Source organism: Thecamonas trahens (genome assembly GCF_000142905.1).
Source record: "Thecamonas trahens ATCC 50062 unplaced genomic scaffold supercont1.55, whole genome shotgun sequence".
NCBI classification, from domain to species: Eukaryota; order Apusomonadida; family Apusomonadidae; genus Thecamonas; species Thecamonas trahens.
Window position 1 is genome coordinate 127,407 of NW_013657625.1, and position 18,561 is coordinate 145,967.

Here is an 18,561-nt window from a genome sequence, read left to right on the forward strand (position 1 = left end):
CTTCGTACTGTAGCCGTCTTTACCTGCTTCCAGCATCTAGCGCGCAGCAGTGCGCGACCGCCGGGGCGACATGGCCTGGGACCTGTCCAGCGCAGAGTCGATCTGGGCCTGGGCACGGAGGAGCTTTTCAAGAAGCTCGTTCTCAGTCTCGAGCAGCTCCGGATCCACAAAGCTGGCATTCGACTGGAGTTGTGAGACGTCAGCTGACGCGGCGCGCGCGGCCTGCAGCTGCGCACGCAGGCTCGCGTTGATGCCTTCCAAGTGCTCGACGTCGTCCTCGAGGCCGGCAATGGTCTCGCGGGCGGCTTCCAGCTCCGCCGTCGCGTTTGCAGCGGCGTCTTCAAGCGCGGCCATGTCTGCGGCGGAGGCGGGCGCTGCCGCTGTACTCGGCTCGCCAGGCGATGCTGGCAAGCTGTCGAGTGTGTTGGGGACGGAGATGTGCATGCGGAGCGCGTCGTTGAGAAGCTGGGCAACCCGCGCCTGAACAGCCTCCTCCAGCTCATCGGTGTCTGCGTTGCGCAGCGCGTCGCGGGCAATAGCCGTCTCCAGCAGCTTGCGCTGCGCGTCGCGGAGCGCCGAGTTGAGCGACGTCCGTCCGGAATCAGCAGCCAGCTCAGCCTCCAGCTCGGCAACCCGCCCCTCGAGTGCCACAATTCGCCGCTCGTACATAGCTGCATCGTCTTTGGCCAGCTCGTCACGCTCCTTGGCCAGCGCAAAGAACTTCATCTTGATCGCGCTCTCAGCCTCAAGCCGTTGCGCCATCTCCGACTCGCCCACGGCGCCCGATGCAAAAACAGGATCGCGGGCCTGCGCCAAGAGTTCCAAGCTTGCCTCATGCCGTCGCTCTTCCAAGTCTAGCCGCTTCCGCAGTGATGCCAGCTCGTCGGCCGCATCATCGCCGCTTCCGCCGCGTCCCGCCCCGGCGCCCTCACCTCCACTCCGCCGCGCCGCTGCACTCTGCGCCCGCGCAATCTCCGCCCTCGCTGCAGCCAACTTGGCTTCGAGCTCAGTAACTCGAGCGTGCAGCCGCCGGGCCTCACGCTCTCCGCCCCCACCGTCTGCGCCCCACGACCACGAGAACAAGCCCGAGCCGTGTTCTGTCCCCCCCACCACCGAGCACCACCGCCGTCAGCCCCAACGCGACCCACCAAAACAAACAACAGCAGTGAGTACCATATCTCCCCCCCTCTCTCCCCCCCCCTCCCCTGCTTCCTCCAAACATCACACATACCAGAGTTCCGCAGCGCCTCGACCTCGCGGCGCAGGTCATGGTTTGACTCACGTTCGGCAGCAAGAGCCGCCTCTGCCACCTCGAGCTGCTTGCGATGCTGGTCAAGCATCGATCGGTAGACTTTGAGCTCGGCAGCAAGAGCATCTCGGTCGTCTGTCGCACCACTCCCGCCGCTGAACGATGACATGAGGTCCATCAACGTCAAGTGATACTCTCGCTCCTCCTCCTGCTCCCCAACATCGCCGTCGACTGGAAACCGCCGTTCGCGCCTCGTCCATCAGTTGGCGTGTGAATTGCGGGTCAACGGCTGGCGGCAGTTGCTTCCCACTTCCACTTTATCCAATTCTGACAGATAGGTCGAGCAACTGTTTTCGGCACCTTGCTGCGTATTAACTGTGCTCGCCAATTCGCTAGCTCGTGCAACAGAACGTTCACTCATGCGATGGTGCCTCTTCTCACCTCTATTGCCTCATATCGCAGTTTCTCATCCACAACTCTGATCCTGAACCGGCGATCGTGTCAATGGCCCTGGCTCGATCTCAAATGGTTCTGCCAAGCCTTGCCAACCCACATGTTGCATCGAGTCATAAATCTGAATATTTCCTCCCTTCATGTCAAGCGGAGCTTCGACCACTCATCAACTTCACCCTTATGTTGCCCATACGTCAACAGCCTCTACCTACTCGCATCTGGCTCCCTCTCTCCTCGCTGTCTTCTGTCCAACAACCGCCCACACCACAAACGATCACCCGTCTCGAGGCAAGTCTTGCGCGAGTTTTACCGACAGTTGGCGCAAACGTTTTCGGGCGTTGACCGGTCGGAGTCGGTTTGCAGTCGAATTGTGCCGCCTCTCCCCACCTACCCACTCTCTCCGCCTTTCCCTTCCGACCTACCAGTCCTCCCCCCTCCTCCTCCCCCCTCCCTCCTCCCCCCTCCCCCCCCCCCTCTCACTACATTCACCAACCTTACATTGACCATCTAGCGGTTGCTTGTCTCGTGCCTCGCCCTTGCCCCGTCCCCGTCTGTTTGTCTGTCTGTTCCCTCTTTTGGGAGAAGGTGTGACCAGGAACCAACCCAATCAGGAGCAGTCGCTCTCGATCAAGAGCACACCACGAACAGCCGCTATCCCTGCTACTGGTGCGGTTGCTAACCAATTTTCATATACTGCTGCACTCGCTAGTTGGAATGTCGATGGCAGAAGCTGGGGCCCTGGTTGCTGAGCCTGCTGTGGCGGTAGAACGTGCCAGGACAAAGTCCGGGAGCTCATCAGCCGACGATGACATGGACCTCAACGTCTTGGTGCGGAGCCAAGAGCCGGAGCCGGTCCCTTCACGGGAGCTGGCAAGAGGCAACGTCTCGTCAGAACGAACTGGGCCTGGTGGCGCAGCCTCGCCTGTTGCGAGCATGTCGGACGATGAGCTTGCGCCCTCACCTGGCGTCGCGTCGCCACCGCTCTCGGAAGAGGCGCTGTTCTCAAACGCGGCCACGCCCACACCCTCAGAGCCAGGCGACTTGGACGAGAATGACAACCTTCGTACTGATGCTGCGGGCTTGACTGTCACGCGTCGTCGCTCTGGAACCGATTCCTTGGCTGTTGCCGTGTCTGTCGTGTGCTCTGACGCCCTCGCAGGCCCCCCACCGCTGGAGTCCTCACCCTGTCGATGCCTTCTGACACGGCCGACGTGTACCTGTGGGCTCTCATCGAGCACAGCCACTCTATCCAGATTCGGCAACTCTTCGGCCACCATGGGCTCATCGATTGACACCGTGTTTGTAGCCTCGGGTGCGCTCGACACGCTCGATGCCGATTCGAACGGGCCATCACCATCTTGTAGGAGCTCAAGTAGCGACGCATTTTCATCGTCGTCACGGACTGCATCGCCAACATGCGGGCGTTCATCTGCCTCGTCGACGCGGATTGTGAGCTCGACCGAGTCGGACTCGGGCTCGTTCACTGCCTCGTCCGGAAGCTTTGCTGCTTCTGATGACGACCGCCCGCCTGCCCACACCATCCTTGCCGCCTCGGGCCTGCCGCTCGGGTTTGAGGCCAAGTTTATGGAGCGGACCACCGGAATTCCGCTCTTCACCCTCGACGACTTGCTCAAGACCGGTGATGGACCCACGCCGTCCAAGCTCGCCTGGCGTGACCTTATCTCGCACCTGCTGCACTGGGGTCGGCTTGACCCCGCTGCGGCGCTCTTTCTCCTCACTTCGGCGCGCGCCGTCCTCGCCGATCTGCCCAACATCATCCAAGTCTCCGGCCCCACTGTGGTGGTCGGCGACGTGCACGGACAGCTATTTGACTTGCTCCTTGCCTTTGCGCTGGGCGGGCCGGTGACCAAGACCTCATACCTGTTCCTGGGCGACTACGTTGACCGTGGCGCCTTTTCTTCCGAAGTTTTGTTTATTCTCTGCGCCTTTGTCATCGAGTTTCCGCAAACCTTCCACCTTCTTCGAGGCAACCATGAGTGCCGGTTCATTTCGTCGACCCATGGCTTTCTCCACGAGCTCGAGTTCAAGTACTCTGACGCGAGCCGCGAGATCTTTGATGCCGCCAACAACATGTTTGATGCGCTCCCGCTTGCCGCCGTTTACACCTCACCCCACAAAGAGCGGCTGTTCTGCTGCCATGGTGGCATTTCGCCGGTCCTCATGACCCTCGACGACCTGGCCAACGTCGACCGCTTTGCGGAAGTGCCGCAATCGGGCCTTGTGACCGACTTGTTGTGGGCCGACCCCATGGAACGCGCCTCACTCTCGCCTAGCACCCGCACGCAGTGGAAGTCGCGCGAGTGGGATCCAAACTGCGATCGCGGCGTCTCGTACAAGTACGGGCCGACGGCCTTGGTCGACTTTCTCAACCTCAACAATTTCGTCGGCATCATTCGCGCCCATCAAGTTCAGGCCAATGGCTTCTCCGACCACGCTGACTTTTCCGACGTCAACCGCCTCGCCAACATCGACTCGGGCTGGCCGCTCATCATGACTGTCTTCTCTGCGCCCAACTACTGCGCCATGTATCAGAACCGTGCTGCCGTCCTCCGTCTCCTCTCCGAGCCCGATGCGTCCGGCAAGCTCTGGTCTGCCACTTGCTTTGACTCGCAGTCTCTGCCACACCTGGACCACGCTGCGTGCTGCTCCGGCCATGGCCTCAATCCCAACTCTTCGACCAAGTGCTCCCTCATCGCCGACACCTACTCGCCTCTTCACGGTTCGACATCCCCGCCGCCATCCGACGAGGTCAACCTGCGTGTCAACGTCAATTCTGACGTTGTTCGCTCGACTGAGACCAACTCATTGAGCACACCGGCCTTTACGCCAAATTCGCAGCTACTCTCGGCCCTTGTGTCGGACCCTGTCGGTGTTTTCCTCCCGTCGGGTGACTCGCCGCCTGCCGAGTCGGCCAACTCGCGAGCCAAAGACATGATCACCGAGGCTGCCGTGGTTGACGCCATCACACCGTCGCCTGAAGACGAGGAGGCCATCAAGGGTGTCCGCATGCTAGACGGTCTCTCGGAACAGTCGTCGCTCGACTCGTCGTTCCAGCTATCACTCCATTTCGTACCCATGTTTGACTTTTCCGGACAGCTCGCTGCCGCTCGTGTTTACCGGGCCGACAAGGACCGTGGCAAGCGCAAGCGCAAGCGAACCAAGCGCCGCCGTCGTGCCACTGATGGCGATGTAACCTCACTTGTCGGACCAGTATCCAAGCTAGAAACGGTTGCTTCCCTCTCCAGCTCGCTCGAATCCTCGCTCGTCGTCGTCAACGGCGCCCAGACGTCATCATGCATCCCATCTCTGACCTTTCCAGTCTCCTCAGCCTCAACCTCAACCTCAACCTCAACCGCGACGTCGCCGTCGGCCTCGTCGACGACCACCTCCTCCTCCTCGTCGTCGTCGACCCCGTCGTCGTCGAGAACTGTGACTGGAGGTCGGTCTTCAACGGGCCGTGAACGCCCGCCATTGTCGCCGGCTGCGGATGTTCGCGACACGCCGGCCTCATCGGACCAGCCCCACTCGGATACCTTGTGAAGCGCACGGCCCAGCCTTTGGCGCATTCTCCACAGAGTGGTCAGCTTTGCGGCCACAAGTGTGTGCAACGTCTCTGGCAAAGGTCCCACTCTACGCAGCGCACGGCACGCGCATAGTGGCGGCCGCAGGGGTTACTGCAAGACTTGGTACTGTGCTGTGTTGTTCACTTTGATGCGCGCGCGACAATGTGCCAAATCGACCGCACATTGGAGACTGTGGAGGGCTACATCACAATGCAGTTCTTCTTTCCGCTCCGTACCGGCCTCCGCGTCCCATCGTTGGCAATCCGCATGCGAACTCGCTCCCGCCGACGCCACTGCCAGTCGTCAGGCACCGCGCCGGTCTCCTTGGCTTCGGCGACCTGGCCCTCCCATGCATCCAGCTCGTCGAGGTAGTCTGCAGGCGGCCATTGGTGGGACCGGACCCACGCCAAGTTGTCCGGGCCAAGAGCGCCCGGCGTGATGTGCGGTGCGAGCGGAACAACGTTCGATGCCAGAAAGTGGAGGAGAAAGGCCGCAAGCTGGCTCGCACCCTGGGCTTGCGACGCGTGCAACAGAGCCACGACGTCGATGCCCGACTGGCCGACAGACGCTGTCGTCGCCCGCTCGAGGATCTTGGACCCGTACAGCTCAGTAAACTGCAAGAGCCGGAACAAGTTACAGTGCGCCGCCGCTGCCGCAATCGAGAACACATGCGACTCGCCATGGAGCACGGTCTCGACGGTGCACTCGGAGACGCTCTCGCAGTGTGCGGTGTAGACAAACTCGAGACACGCACCAAGATCGGCTGCACCGAGCCGGGCATCCTCCACCACTACCGATCCACCGCACGGCAGCTCGCGGACCAGCGAGTGGAGCCACGCGCACCGCGCCGCGAGCAGCGCCCGGTGAACCGGCACCCGCGCCTTGCCCACCTCGAGCCACGCATCCGCTCGGAGCGGACGGCCCAGGAACAATTCTTTGAGCCGCTCGCCCACAAGATCGTTCTTGTACGTCGTGATCGACGGGTTGAGCTCGTCGAGCGAGCCTGCCACGTTGTTGCAGCTTGTCAACAGGTGCTCAGCGCCAAACAGCTCGGCAGCAGCCCGGACCAGACCGAGTCGCTCCGAGCCGCGCGCACCCAGGTCGGTAGCGCCCGAGTAGAGGAACTCCAGCAGGGCGCCAAATCCGTCTGCGGTCACCTCGGCCGCGTCCAGGACTACCACAAGGCTCCATCCGAGCTCGTTGTTGGGCGGCGCTGCCAGCGACGAGCTCGCCTCACCGGCCGACTGGCTGCTGACCTCCTCGGGGCTCCCGTGCTCGGCATCGAGATGTGCCACCAGAGTCGACCTGGCCGCCACGTGCTCGCACCCATCCTCGGGACAATGAGCCTCTAGCTTGTCAACAAGGTTGCGGATGATGCGCGAGGCCGGCGCGACGGCGCTGGCGGCAACAGTTCCGCGGCAGGCCGGGCAGTTGGCGTGCTGGAAGAGCCAGTCCTTGAGGCATGTGGCACAAAAAATGTGCTCGCAGCCGGGTACAGCCACAGGCTCCAGAAACGGAAGCGTGCAGATGGAGCAAAGGAGCTCGTCGTCAATGTCCTCGTCGACGTACTCGAGCTCTGTAAGCCGAGCATCGACGCCAAGATCGAGGAGCGCGGCCGAGCTCGACGACGCTGCCCCGGCACCCCTGCCCCATCTAGCGCTGCCACCGACGCACCGGAGCCGTCAGGTGCCTCGACTCTGTAGAGGACGTTGTCGACTCGAGCAATCCACGACACCCCGCGTGGAAGCGCAATCCGCGCCACCTCATCGGCCTCGTTCGCCGAGAGCGCAGGGAGGAGGAGCCGGGCCAGCAGTGTCGACGCCGCGAGTACGATCGGCGAGTGGGCAAAGAATGAGGTCTCGGGTGCAGAGCCGAGAGACGGGACCACAAACCGGAGGTCGGCGTGGAGCGAGTTGTTGTACAGCGTGTGCAGATCGGCGCCAAAGGTCGCGGTCTCGATGTTGATCCATGGCGCGTGGAGGTCAACTACCTCGGGCAGTGCCGGCGGGGCAGGAATGCCAGCGTTGTGATCTTCGACCCCATCGTCCGAGTCGTACTCGTACTCGTAGTCATAGTCGGGCACAGCCGACGACGACGAGCCAGCACCCGAGCCCGAGGACTTGAAGAGCGAGAAGCGCGACTTCCTGCGCGAGCCTGCGCTGTTGATCACCGCCATGATTGCCGTGTCAAAGGCGGCCTTGAGCCCAGTGCCCACCAGCGCTGACGTCTCTGCATAGCTCACAGCACCGATACCATTGGCAAGTGCCTGAGCCTCGTCCCGAGAGACCAGCCGCTCGGCGTCAACGTCCCCCGCCCGCAAGTCCGCCTTTGTTCCGACCAGAATGATCGGGGTGTTGGGACAGTGGTGGAGGATCTCGGGCATCCACTTTGAGGAAACGTTCTGAAACGAGGCGCGCGAAACAACCGAGAAGCAAAGCATGAAAACGTCTGTCTGTGGATACGAGAGCGGACGGAGGCGATCGTAGTCCTCCTGTCCTGCCGTGTCCCACAGACCGAGGCTGATCGGCTTGCCGTCGACCATGACATTGGCCGAGTAGTTGTCAAAGACCGTCGGCACGTACTCGCCCGGAAACGCATTGGTCGTGTACGCAATGAGCATGCATGACTTGCCCACTGCCCCATCACCCACAACCACACACTTGATGGCCTGCATCCTGACTACAACGCTCGTCGAGCTCGAGTTGGCGTGATGAGTGCCGTTCTGCTACCACCAGTTGCCCATTGTCGTGTCATGTTTTATGGTGTTGGGGCACTCCCCCCAAATGGGGGCACCCCCCTCCCCCCCCTCCCCGCGCTGTCCTCTCTGCTGACCTAGAAGTGGGCCGCGAGGGGCAGGGATGATCTATCGCTTGATGTTGGAACGATGAGCGAGCTTTATCTGTACCATTATCACCATTGGCATGGGGTGTTGTGTGTGTGTGCGTGTGTGTGTGTGTGTGTGTGTGTGTGTGGCGGGGGAGGAGGGGAAGGGGGGGGTGAGGGGGCGCTTGTTGCGTGTTGTGTGCCCAGCTTGCTGCTGCCTGCATCCAGGGGTCGACGGCCTAGGCCAAAGCGTCTGATACGAGGAGCGATGACATAGACGGGTGCATAGACAGCCGATTGTGAGTTGTTTTACTCAATAGGGCCGATCTACTGCTGTAGCCTGGGCTTTGATGGGCCAACGTGGCCGAACGCTAGCTTCGTCATGTCCTGCTCAGAGCACGATGTACCGATACAGGGCCAGGATGGATTCTTCGATGGGAGGACATGCTGCTGACACGACTGAGGAGGAAAAAGGTCAGCTCCGAGGTTGACAACGCCCGGCTTCCGATGCGGTGACAATGAACACGTCGCAGCCGGATTGTCAATGAGCACCCGCGATTTCAACTTCCGCTCAAACTGAAAGTACGAGACAACGGCTGAGACCATTCTTGGTGGACGCCGCCATGACTTGCCGACGATCATGTGGACGAAGCCTGACGAGTTTCCCTCGTCCCGGCGATGAAGGGCATCGTGCTCGTGTCGTGCTCGCTGTCGGCAGCTATCGACTCAAATCAGCGACCATTGTCTCCTGGGTGCGGCTCGAGCTCCCGAGTGCACGACTCGCGCTCGTACTCGGACGGCTGGTTTGTGTGAAGCCAGCAGCTCATTCGACTCCAGGCATAGAGGAGGAGTCAATGGCTGTGGAGTATGTGAATGTGGTGGTTGTGGGCGACGACGGTGTGGGAAAGACATCGCTGCTGTTGACCTTCTTCTGTGGGCGTTTCCTGGACGAGTTGGGAGCGAGGTGGTGCCGACGGTGATGGAGAACGTGCAGATGCCTGTGACTGTGGACGGGAAATCGATGACCTTGACGCTGCGGGATACGGCAGGGGGCGATGACTTTGCTCGCATCCGGCCGTTGAGCTACCAGCGCGCAAGCGTAGCCCTTGTCTGCTTCTCTGTTGCCTCGCGATCGTCGTACGACCGCGTGAGCTCGGTGTGGGCGCCCGAGCTCGACGCACACTGCCCGAGCGTCCCGCGGCTTGTTGTCGGCCTCGCTACCGACGTCGGCGACGATCGGGTGGTGACAGCTGCTGAGGGCCGAGCGCTGAGCGAAGCCATCGGGGCGGCAGAATATGTCGAGGCATCGGCCAAGACCGGCGGCGTAGAGGCAGCCAGCGCGGTGCTGGACGCCGCGCTAGCGGTTGCGAGCGAGAGGAGGGCGGCGGCGGCAGCGGCAACATCAGCAACAAGAAGGTGTGCAGTGATGTGACGAGATACAAGTGGAGAGGCAGTTGCAAATGGTGTGTGTTACGATGAAGCAAAAACGTTAGTCCATGTGCTTGATGATGGCCGAGCCAAACTCGGAGCACTTGAGAAGGGTGGCGCCCTCGGTGAGGCGGTGGAAGTCGTAGGTGACCTGGCCGGTGGAGATGGCACCGTTCATGCCCTTGATGATGAGGTCGGCAGCCTCGTTCCAGCCGAGGTAGCGGAGCATCATCTCGCCGGAGAGGACAACAGAGCCGGGGTTGACCTTGTCGAGGCCGGCGTACTTGGGGGCGGTGCCGTGGGTGGCCTCGGCGATAAAGTGGCCGGTGGTGTAGTTGACGTTGGCGCCCGGGGCAATGCCGATGCCTCCGACGAGGGCCGCGGCCGAGTCGGAGAGGTAGTCACCGTTGAGGTTGAGGGTGGCGATGACGTCAAACTCCTTGGAGCGGGTGAGGATCTGCTGCAGGGCAATGTCAGCGATGGCATCCTTGACGATGACCTTGTTCTTCCACTGGGCGTTGCCGTGGGTGGCGCCGATGGCCTCGATGACACCGGCGACCTCGTTGCGGAGCGCCTCCTGCTGGGTGGAGGTCATGAGGTTGTATCCGGGCTCGATGGCGCGGGCGTTGTCCTCCACAGACATGTCCGGGTTGCTGTCGAGGTTGCCGAGAATCCACGACTCGCGCTCGGTCACAATCTCGTTGCGGTACTCGGACTTGGCGAGGGCGTAGCCCCAGTCCTTGAAGCCACCCTCGGTGAACTTCATGATGTTGCCCTTGTGGACAAGGGTGACCGACTTGCGCGAGTTGTCAAGCGCGTACTGGATGGCCGACTTGACCAGGCGCTCGGTGCCCTCACGCGAGACCGGCTTGACGCCCATGGCGGCAGTGTCCGGGAAGCGGACCTTGTCGGCCACGCCCTTGTCCTGCAGCCAGCCAAGGAGCTCCTTGACCTCGTCCGAGCCCGACTGGAACTCGATGCCGGCGTAGATGTCCTCGGTGTTCTCGCGGAAGATGACAAAGTCGACGTCCTCGGGCTTCTTGATCGGCGTCGGCACGCCGGCAAAGTGGACAACAGGGCGGAGGCAGGTGTACAGATCCAGGATCTGGCGGAGTGCGACGTTGAGCGACCGGATGCCGCCGCCAACAGGCGTCGTCAGCGGGCCCTTGATACCCACAAGGTACTCGCGGAAGGCGTCAATGGTCTCCTGCGGGAGCCACTCGCCGGTCTCGTTGAAAGCCTTCTCGCCGGCGAGCACCTCCATCCACTCGATCTTGCGCTCGCCACCGTACGCCTTCTCGACAGACGCGTCGATAACACGCGACGCGGACGCCCAGATGTCTGCGCCAGTACCGTCACCCTCGACGTACACCAGCGTCGGGTTGTTGGGCACATTCAGCTTGCCGGGCCCGTCCAACGTGATCTTGGCCTGCGCCACAGCGGCGGCCGAGAACGCACGCGCCGACGACCTGAAAGCCAGCCAACAACCAGCAATAGAGTAAGTATCGCCCGCCAATGCCACAGCGGTGGAGGTTGCACATCAACGCGCGTGGATGATCGCGGTGATCGCGGTAGCAATGCCAGGGAGCAGAGAGCCTCGGCTGTAGCTTGCGCTGGTGCAAGAGACGGCCGCCCGGCTAGTGGCAAGAGGCTTAAAAAAAGAAAACGCCCAAGTGCAGCCCAACAACCTAGCCATCGTCGTTGGCTTGTCCCCGACCCGCCTCCCCCCCTTCTCCACAGCCGGAGCTAGGAGGAACCAAGACGAGGTGAAAGAAAAGGGGAAGCAACCAAGGAGCAAGTAGTTTCCGCAACTGCTATCACCATTTCTCTCGCCTTCCAAACGGCCACAACCGTAGGTACCAGAGGATGGCAGAGGTGACAAAGGCAGAGCGCGTCACCATGACTCGTCTAACCAGTTTATGCATAACCATTGCATTGTTCATGCATAAACTCTGGTCGCTCTCCCACGCCGCCCCAGCCCAGCCACCCCCCCCCAACACCCACCCACACATCCTTCCTCATCACTACTTCCCCTTACAGCACAAACTCTTTCCACATAAGGTACACCGTAAAGGAGGGGGGGGGGGGGGAGGGAAAAGACAAAGGGGGTACGGTACGTACGCGAGCATGGTCATGGTCTGGGGGTTGAGGCGGCGAACAAACATTGTGTGTATCGACGTTAAGTGGTGGCGAATGGCGATGGTATTGGTCAACAATCGATGCCCAATGGTTGGCCATGTTGGCCATACTGGCCCATCCTCCTCCCCCCCCCCCCCCCCTTCGCATCCTCTCCTCCTCCCCCCCCCACCCCACCGCCCACCGATACGCAGACTCACTCGACGCATCCGACGTGGCTGGAAAAGGGCAAGGGACGTGTGCTGGTGTGGAGGTAGCGGTGAAGAATGGACGACGCTGAGGAAGTGGTGCGTGCCGCGCGGAATGAGCTTGCTGTGCTGGACAAGCTGGCGTACACCCATAGCAACCAGTATCGGGCGGTGTGCTTCTTCAAGTCATTGAAGAACATGCGGCGGATGGCAAAGAAGGTGCTCGACACGATCGAGCTCCCAGCAAGCTCGGGTGCTCGTCCATCGCCAGAGCGGGTGGTTGCAGCGGTCCGGATAGTCATCGAGCTCGCCAGAACGTGCTTTGATCAGGCCGGCAGCTACCTCGATCTCGGCCACCTCGGGCCAATGTCGGTCACTGTAATGGCCAGTGCAGCAGCAATGAGCAATCAGTTTGCCAAACTCAGGGATGTTCTGGTCAAGCAGGGAATCCCTTCTGAAGACCTCGGCTCCGGCGTGGCGCTGTCGAGATCGGCGTCGGCGTCCAAGAAGCGTCGCCGCGGTGGCATACCGTCGTCAACAACCTCGCGGCTGGCTGTCGAGCTCTCGTCCGGCGAGGAGAGCGATGACGAGCCCGTGGCTGCGCATTGGTCCCCTGCTGATGATGTCCGACCGCGCAAGCGACCCAAGGTTGCGCCGGTGGGAGCCACGTTACGCGGCGACGACGTCATGAACCTGCTCAGGCTCGATGTGTTCCCGCCGAGCGGGTCGAGCGGGTCGAAGGAATCGCGGGGCAGCAAGGAGAGGCGAGAGAACAGGTTGAAGGGCAAGGGCAAGGATGGGGGTAAGGACAAGAACAAGGGCAAGGAGAAGGGCAAAAAGAAGAAGAAGGGAAAAGCCAAGGGCAAGAGCAAGGCGCAGTCAGAGATCGACTTGTTGTTTGCTGGCGTGATGTGACGCAGGCTGTGGCCCAAGCTGTGTCGCAAGCTATGGCGGACCCGATGGTTGTTGGGCGAGGGCAATGCCAAGCGGTACGCACTACAGTCTGTTGAACTCGGACGAGAGCGCGTTACGCTTCTCGACAAGATTGAGGAGCTGGGTGTCCATGGCGCTGAGCTTGGTGTCCAGCTTCATGCGCTCCTCCATGAGCGAGTTGTATGAGTGAGTCGTCTCCTCGATCAGCCGTACCAGGGCAAGCTTGCGCTCGAGTGTCTCGGGCGTGAAATTGGCAATGACCTCGTTCTCGAGCTCGACAATGTCAGGTGTCGGCGCGGTCTCGGGAGCAACGACGCCGCCGAGCTCGCCACTGGAGGGCTCGCCATTGGGCGGCTCGCCATTGGGCAGCGGCGGTGTGGCGCTCTTGATCTTGGTCCTGGCTCGCTTGACTTCAGCCTGCGGCTCGGGTGAGAGTGAACGCGAGCGCTTGCGGCTCGGATGCTCCTCGATCGCGCTGCTGATGGCAGGAAAGGGGAGCGGCACAAACTTGGCGATCTTGGACGGCTTGATCTTGGTGACAAAGCGGATGTCCTTGCCTTCAACAAAGTCAAGGCGAATGTGCTGAAAGTAGAAATGGCCCGGCGCGGCATCGGTGGCGGCGACAGTGACGTCCACGATGCCGTACTTGGCGAGGTATGCCGTAAAGGTCTCCCAGAGCGTCCGCGGCAGGCAAGAATGCGCGTAGACAGGCATCGAGAACTCGATCTCCAGGACCTGCGCCACAAACTGGGTTTGCGAGAAAATGACAAAGCCAAGCTGGTCGTGCCACTTGCAGACCGAGTCAAAGGCCTCGTGTGAGAGAACCAGACTAAGAGCGTCGAGCAGCTCGCGGTTCTGGAAGAGCGGCCGTGCGAGCGCCACCAGCGACGCCCCGGGCTGCACAATCGGCGGGCCTCGCTCGAGCTGGACCGACTCGCCGCGCCGGAACTTTGACCTACGCGCGTACACGAGCTTCACCGCCGACGTGTACTGCTTGAGCGGATCGTTGACGGCCACAAAGCCAAACTCTTCCATGACCCGGATCAGGAGCCAAACGTGCGATGTTGGCAGCTCTTTGCCCGCTTGCCGCCACTCTTCAACCACGCTTGCGAGCATGACTGGCTTCTTCTTCCTCCTTTTCTTCGTTGTCTTACTCGCCTTGTCCGCCTTGCCCGCCTTGCCCGCCTTGCCCGAGCCCGATCCCGAGCCCGATACCGATCCCGAGTCTGCTTTTGATACCGAGCCCGAGCCCGAGCCCGAGCCCGAGCCCGAGCTGGAGCTAGAGCTGGAGCTGGAGCTGGAGCTAGAGCTAGAGCTAGAGCCGGAGCCGGAGTCAGAGCTCGAGCTAGAGCTCGAGGTAGGGCTAGAGCTAGCACTCGACCTCTCTCCTGCATCCGAGTCCGAGTTTGAGTTGGGATCCGAGCCGGAGCTTGAACTCGCACTAGCACTCGAGCTGGCACTCGAGCTGGAGTTGTCATCGGACGAGTCTGTGCCCGCGGAGCTGGTGACAAGAGTGGTGGGCTTGGACGAGGTCGAGCCGATGCGAGCGAGGCGGAACGGATCTGCAGCGCTGTTGGCGGCTTCCGCTGTAAAGCAGGTCTTGGCGCAAAAGGTTTGATGCAAGCTGCATGAGCTCAGCTTTGACTCCAACAGGGCGGCATTGATGATGATGATAGCAGAGCCATCCTTTGTCCACTCTGCCGCGCCAGCCAAGACATTGCCAGTCTGGAGCAGCTGGTGAAGTCTGACCAATAGAGCCTCTGCCCTCGACTTTGGTCTCTTCTTTCCCATCCACTCTGCTCTGACAACTACCTACGCTCCCTGGTCTTGCCTCCACCTCCCTTGAGCTACTCTCCGTCTCACGTGAGCTAATGCGAAGGAGTGAGAGCAATGTTCCTGGTGCCCACCACGGCCGCCCACTCGCTCGCCCTCGAGAGGATCTTGATGGATGGGAACCGGCGACGGTCCGAGGCGCAGGCCGAGGCGCAGGCTGAGTCGCATGCCGAGGTGGTAGACATGCGCATCGTGTAGTCAAACGATGAAGATAGACAGCTTGCGTTCATCACCAGAACGTAGGTCTCATCATCAGCTTCGTCTGATACTGCATCTGATCGAGCTGCTGCCGATGGCGAGCACAATGATCACAATGAGCTTGCCATCGCCAACGCAATCGTCACACCACAACCACACGCAAGGACGCAGAGCCACAGCCACAGCCACAATCACAGCCACAGCCACTCGACTTGCTCCCCCCCCCCTTCACCGCCTCTCAATGGGCTCCGTTCTACTAGAAACCACCCTCGGCAACATAGTCGTACGCAACCCCCTTCCCTTTCCTCCCCTCCCCTCCCCCTCCCCCTCTTCCCTCGCCACTCTCTCTTACCACTGCTCGACATGGACACAGATTGATGTGCATGCCGAAGTTGCACCTGTGGCGAGCTACAACTTTCTCAAGCTGAGCAAAATCAAGTTCTACGTTGGATCGCTGTTCTTCAACGTGCTCAAGGGCTTTGTGGTTGAGACGGGCGATCCGGTCGGCATCGGCTGTGGCGGCACCTCGGTGTTTGGCCTCTTGGGCAAACCGCCACCACTACCGATGGCGGCAAAGATGGCTCCCGCCGCTCCAGCATCTGACGAGGGTGTGGCGCAGGGCCAGGTGCTGGCAGAGTGCGAGGGCGGATCGCAGGTGCTAGCCGGTATGGATTCGGCGCATCGCTGGTTCGGCGACGAGATCTCCGTCCTGCTTCGGCATGACGCGCGCGGCGCGGTGGCAATGGCCAACAAGGCGCCCGGTAAGAACGGCTCGCAGTTCTACATTACGCTTGCGGATCGTTCTGCCTCTCTGGACGCGCTCAACGGGAAACACACCGTGTTTGGGCAGGTTGCCGAAGGCTTTGACGTTCTCGACGCGCTTGACGCCGCCGTTGTCGACGACGCGGGACGGCCGTTCCATAACCTCCGAATCCGCGACACCCATGTGCTTGTCGATCCGTTTCCGGACCCACCGGGCCTTGCGGCGCTTGCGCCGGTTGAGCTCCGCTCACCATGGCGCTTCCGTCCCGCCGAGACGGCACTCTTTGGTGACTCGCGCATCGACGACTCTGAGGCCGAGACGACCGCGCTGGCAGCCGCTGAGGCTGAAGCCGACGCCGAGGGCGAAGACGCTGAAGAGCGCAGGCTTGCCCGCGAGGCTCGCAAGCGTGCACAAGTCCTCGAGATCATCGGCGATCTGCCGTCGGCCGACGTCGCGCCGCCAGACACCGTCCTGTTTGTTTGCAAGCTCAATCCGGTGACCCAGGACGACGATCTGCACACCATCTTCTCGCAGTTTGGACCCATTGTCGAGTGCGCCGTCGTCCGCGACCGTGCCACTGGCGACTCACTCTGCTACGCCTTTATCGAGTTTGCCACCAAGGACGACTGCGAGCGCGCGTACTTTAAGATGGACAATGCCCTCATCGACGACCGCCGCATCAAGGTTGACTTTTCACAGTCGGTCGCCAAGCTCAAGTGGCAGGCGTTCAAGCACCAGCAGGGTGGCAGCACCCGCCGCTCTCGCCCGCCTCCCACCGCCCGCCCCCCACCTACCCGTCTTGAGCACAAGCGCTCGCGCTCTCGCTCGCGCTCGCGCTCGCCACCCCGCCACCGCTCTACGTCTTCGTCCCACGATCATCGCCGGCGACGTCACCGCCATGGTCACCGCCACCGCCACCGCCATGGTCATGGCCACCGCCACCGCCACCGCCACCGCCACCGTGACTAGTCGGTCGCGCCAACCAGCGAGCTTGCGCCGTGCGCAACTGGACACCGGCGCCAGTCGATGGGAAGGTCGACGCCCGTCCATTCGCCGGCAGTCACCTTTGCGTCGACAGCAGCAAACCGTGCACGCCAGGCCTCGCGCTCGCGCGCTACGTCTGCCTGCAAGCTGGCAAAGGCAGCGGCCAGTTTGGACTGCGGCCGCGAGGCGGTGAGCGTCGCCACGTCGCGGAAAAGCGCAAGCAGCTGAGCCCATGCCTTTTCCAGCTGGGCCACCCGCTCCGGCCAGTAGGCCAGCCCGCGCTGGAGCTTGTGGTGCGTTGCGCCGTGCCACCAGTACTGGCGGATCCACTCAAACTCCAAGACCAGAAACGACTCGCAGAGCAGGTCCCAAGTCGAGCCCGGTCGCGGAAGCAGCGCCCGCAGCGCCGCCGGCGACTTGGTCAGCTTCTTGGCCTTGCGAACCGCCCGGGTCAGCCGTGGAAAGACTCGGTCGAAGTGGTTGTGCTCGGTCGTGGTCACTCGATGTGTCGACGAGTACCGGTGCGACGAGCCGCAGACCACGACGTGCTGGTGGTGGTGGTTAAAGTCGCCGAGGAGAAAGTACATCGCGCCGTGGTCGAGCGGGAGCGCCAGCTTGGGCGTCACCTCGTCGTAGATGACCCTTAAGCCGACGTGCCACGGCGCAGTCTCGTTCTCGGCCGTCAGCTGGTACACCCCGATCGTCGACCAGTCCTCCAGCGATGTGTCCTGGTGCCACGAGACGACGGCGCGCCCAAGGCCCTCAAACGGTGGTGGCTTGCCCTCGCCCTCGCCTGTCAGCACGTCCATGTCGTTGATGAGGGTGAGATTGAACAACGTCGAGCCGGGTGTACCTGCTGCTTCCAGATGCGCATTGCCCTTGGCAATCATGACCTCGTTGAGCTCGCGGATGGCGCCCAGTGCGCCTGCAACCGCGGCATCGGCAGCCTCGAGCGCCGGCCCAGCCCACGGCACTGCAAACACCCGTGCGTTGAGGTACTTGTATGTCATTCCCGGCTCGCCCACCACCACTCGCCGCACATACGTCGGCCCCAGCTCTTCGATTTTGCCCGGCTGCACAAAGTCGAACTTGAACCACCCGCGGGCTTTGAGCACCTTCATCGCCGCGTGGAACTTGGCGTGGTCGCTCGCCGCCAGCGAGCTTGCCCCGTCCTCGATCACCGCTCCGGCATAGCTTGTCGCCATCAGCTTCTCCACAAGCTTAGGATGCGAGCTCGGTGTGCAGAAGAGCGGTCGTGGCGACGGCAGTGCCTCGATCGGATACGGCTTGGGCCGTATCGACGTCATCGCCACACCAGCCCCAGCGCCATTGCCAGATGAAGATGCAGCGTCGCCTCCGACCTGCTCGTTGCCCCACCCCGCTTTTGCTTCTTCGTCTTCTTGCTGTTGCTCTTGCCATCGCTTCCACATCGCTTATCCCTCGCATCGCCGATGCCATCACCATTGCTGTCCCTCTTGCGCTTCCGTGCCCGCTTGCCGCTCTCAGCGCCTCGCCCATCCTGCCCACTGCTGCCAGTCAGCGTCTCCTTGCCCTTGCCCTTGCCCTTGCCCTTGCCCTTGCCCTTGCCCTTGCTCTTATTCTTGCCCTTGCCCTTGTCCTTGCTCTTCCCAGCTTCATCTTTGCTCTTTCCCGAGCCCAGTAGCTCCCGCTGGAGCGCGGCCCAGTTGGACATGCCTCGAGTTGAGTCGTATCACACCGTCACCGTCGCCAGAACCGAGGATGGACGCTGCGAAATGCCCCAAACTGACCGGGTGTGACTGATGCGGGTGCGACGGGCCACGGCAAAAGGACGCACGCCGCAGGGGAGGGATTTCATTTTGTAGCCACATATTGCATCATCCCAGTCATGCCGAGCCGAGCACCATCATCCCCTAATCGACCATCGTTGCTCTTACCATTATCTACAGCTTCTCCTCCTCCCTCCCCCCCCCTCCACACACACAAACACCCCACACCCTCTCATGGTCA

General features: G+C 61.8%; 9 protein-coding genes across 9 annotated transcripts; 4 read left to right on the plus strand and 5 right to left on the minus strand.

The window, feature by feature from the left end:
• Position 1: 1 nt before the first annotated feature.
• Positions 2-1,576, minus strand: AMSG_10022 (uncharacterized protein). Its single transcript, XM_013898414.1, has 2 exons — positions 1,232-1,576; positions 2-1,097 (listed from the first exon to the last, which is right to left on the minus strand). The coding sequence occupies exons 1-2, from the start codon at positions 1,425-1,427 to the stop codon at positions 37-39; spliced, it is 1,257 nt and encodes a 418-aa protein (XP_013753868.1). The 5' UTR covers positions 1,428-1,576; the 3' UTR covers positions 2-36.
• A 576-nt stretch (positions 1,577-2,152) lies between these two features.
• On the plus strand, positions 2,153-5,918 carry AMSG_10024 (serine/threonine-protein phosphatase 2B catalytic subunit 1). Its single transcript, XM_013898415.1, has one exon. The coding sequence runs from the start codon at positions 2,417-2,419 to the stop codon at positions 5,261-5,263; it is 2,847 nt and encodes a 948-aa protein (XP_013753869.1). The 5' UTR covers positions 2,153-2,416; the 3' UTR covers positions 5,264-5,918.
• Positions 5,487-7,960, minus strand: AMSG_10025 (Rac2 protein; the record flags this gene model as incomplete). Its single annotated transcript, XM_013898416.1, has 2 exons — positions 5,487-6,916; positions 6,961-7,960. 2 exons carry the CDS (start codon positions 7,958-7,960, stop codon positions 5,487-5,489), a joined length of 2,430 nt encoding a protein of 809 aa, XP_013753870.1.
• A 78-nt stretch (positions 7,961-8,038) lies between these two features.
• On the plus strand, positions 8,039-9,536 carry AMSG_10026 (rho GTPase; the record flags this gene model as incomplete). The annotated part of the gene is made up of 3 exons (XM_013898417.1): positions 8,039-8,048; positions 9,018-9,472; positions 9,534-9,536. The coding sequence occupies 3 exons, from the start codon at positions 8,039-8,041 to the stop codon at positions 9,534-9,536; spliced, it is 468 nt and encodes a 155-aa protein (XP_013753871.1).
• A 24-nt stretch (positions 9,537-9,560) lies between these two features.
• AMSG_10027 (isocitrate dehydrogenase) lies at positions 9,561-11,724 on the minus strand. The gene is made up of 2 exons (XM_013898418.1): positions 11,659-11,724; positions 9,561-11,006 (listed from the first exon to the last, which is right to left on the minus strand). Exons 1-2 carry the CDS (start codon positions 11,700-11,702, stop codon positions 9,599-9,601), a joined length of 1,452 nt encoding a protein of 483 aa, XP_013753872.1. The 5' UTR covers positions 11,703-11,724; the 3' UTR covers positions 9,561-9,598.
• Positions 11,725-12,857: 1,133 nt separating this feature from the next.
• Positions 12,858-13,829, minus strand: AMSG_10029 (uncharacterized protein; the record flags this gene model as incomplete). The annotated part of the gene is made up of 1 exon (XM_013898419.1): positions 12,858-13,829. One exon carries the CDS (start codon positions 13,827-13,829, stop codon positions 12,858-12,860), a length of 972 nt encoding a protein of 323 aa, XP_013753873.1.
• Positions 13,830-13,908: 79 nt separating this feature from the next.
• AMSG_10030 (uncharacterized protein) lies at positions 13,909-14,412 on the plus strand (the record flags this gene model as incomplete). Its single annotated transcript, XM_013898420.1, has 2 exons — positions 13,909-13,938; positions 13,990-14,412. The coding sequence occupies 2 exons, from the start codon at positions 13,909-13,911 to the stop codon at positions 14,410-14,412; spliced, it is 453 nt and encodes a 150-aa protein (XP_013753874.1).
• A 654-nt stretch (positions 14,413-15,066) lies between these two features.
• On the plus strand, positions 15,067-16,391 carry AMSG_10031 (uncharacterized protein; the record flags this gene model as incomplete). Its single annotated transcript, XM_013898421.1, has 3 exons — positions 15,067-15,108; positions 15,199-16,290; positions 16,338-16,391. The coding sequence occupies 3 exons, from the start codon at positions 15,067-15,069 to the stop codon at positions 16,389-16,391; spliced, it is 1,188 nt and encodes a 395-aa protein (XP_013753875.1).
• A 41-nt stretch (positions 16,392-16,432) lies between these two features.
• Positions 16,433-18,265, minus strand: AMSG_10032 (FATSO protein; the record flags this gene model as incomplete). Its single annotated transcript, XM_013898422.1, has 2 exons — positions 16,433-17,858; positions 17,888-18,265. The coding sequence occupies 2 exons, from the start codon at positions 18,263-18,265 to the stop codon at positions 16,554-16,556; spliced, it is 1,683 nt and encodes a 560-aa protein (XP_013753876.1). The 3' UTR covers positions 16,433-16,553.
• Between the last annotated feature and the right edge of the window lie 296 nt (positions 18,266-18,561).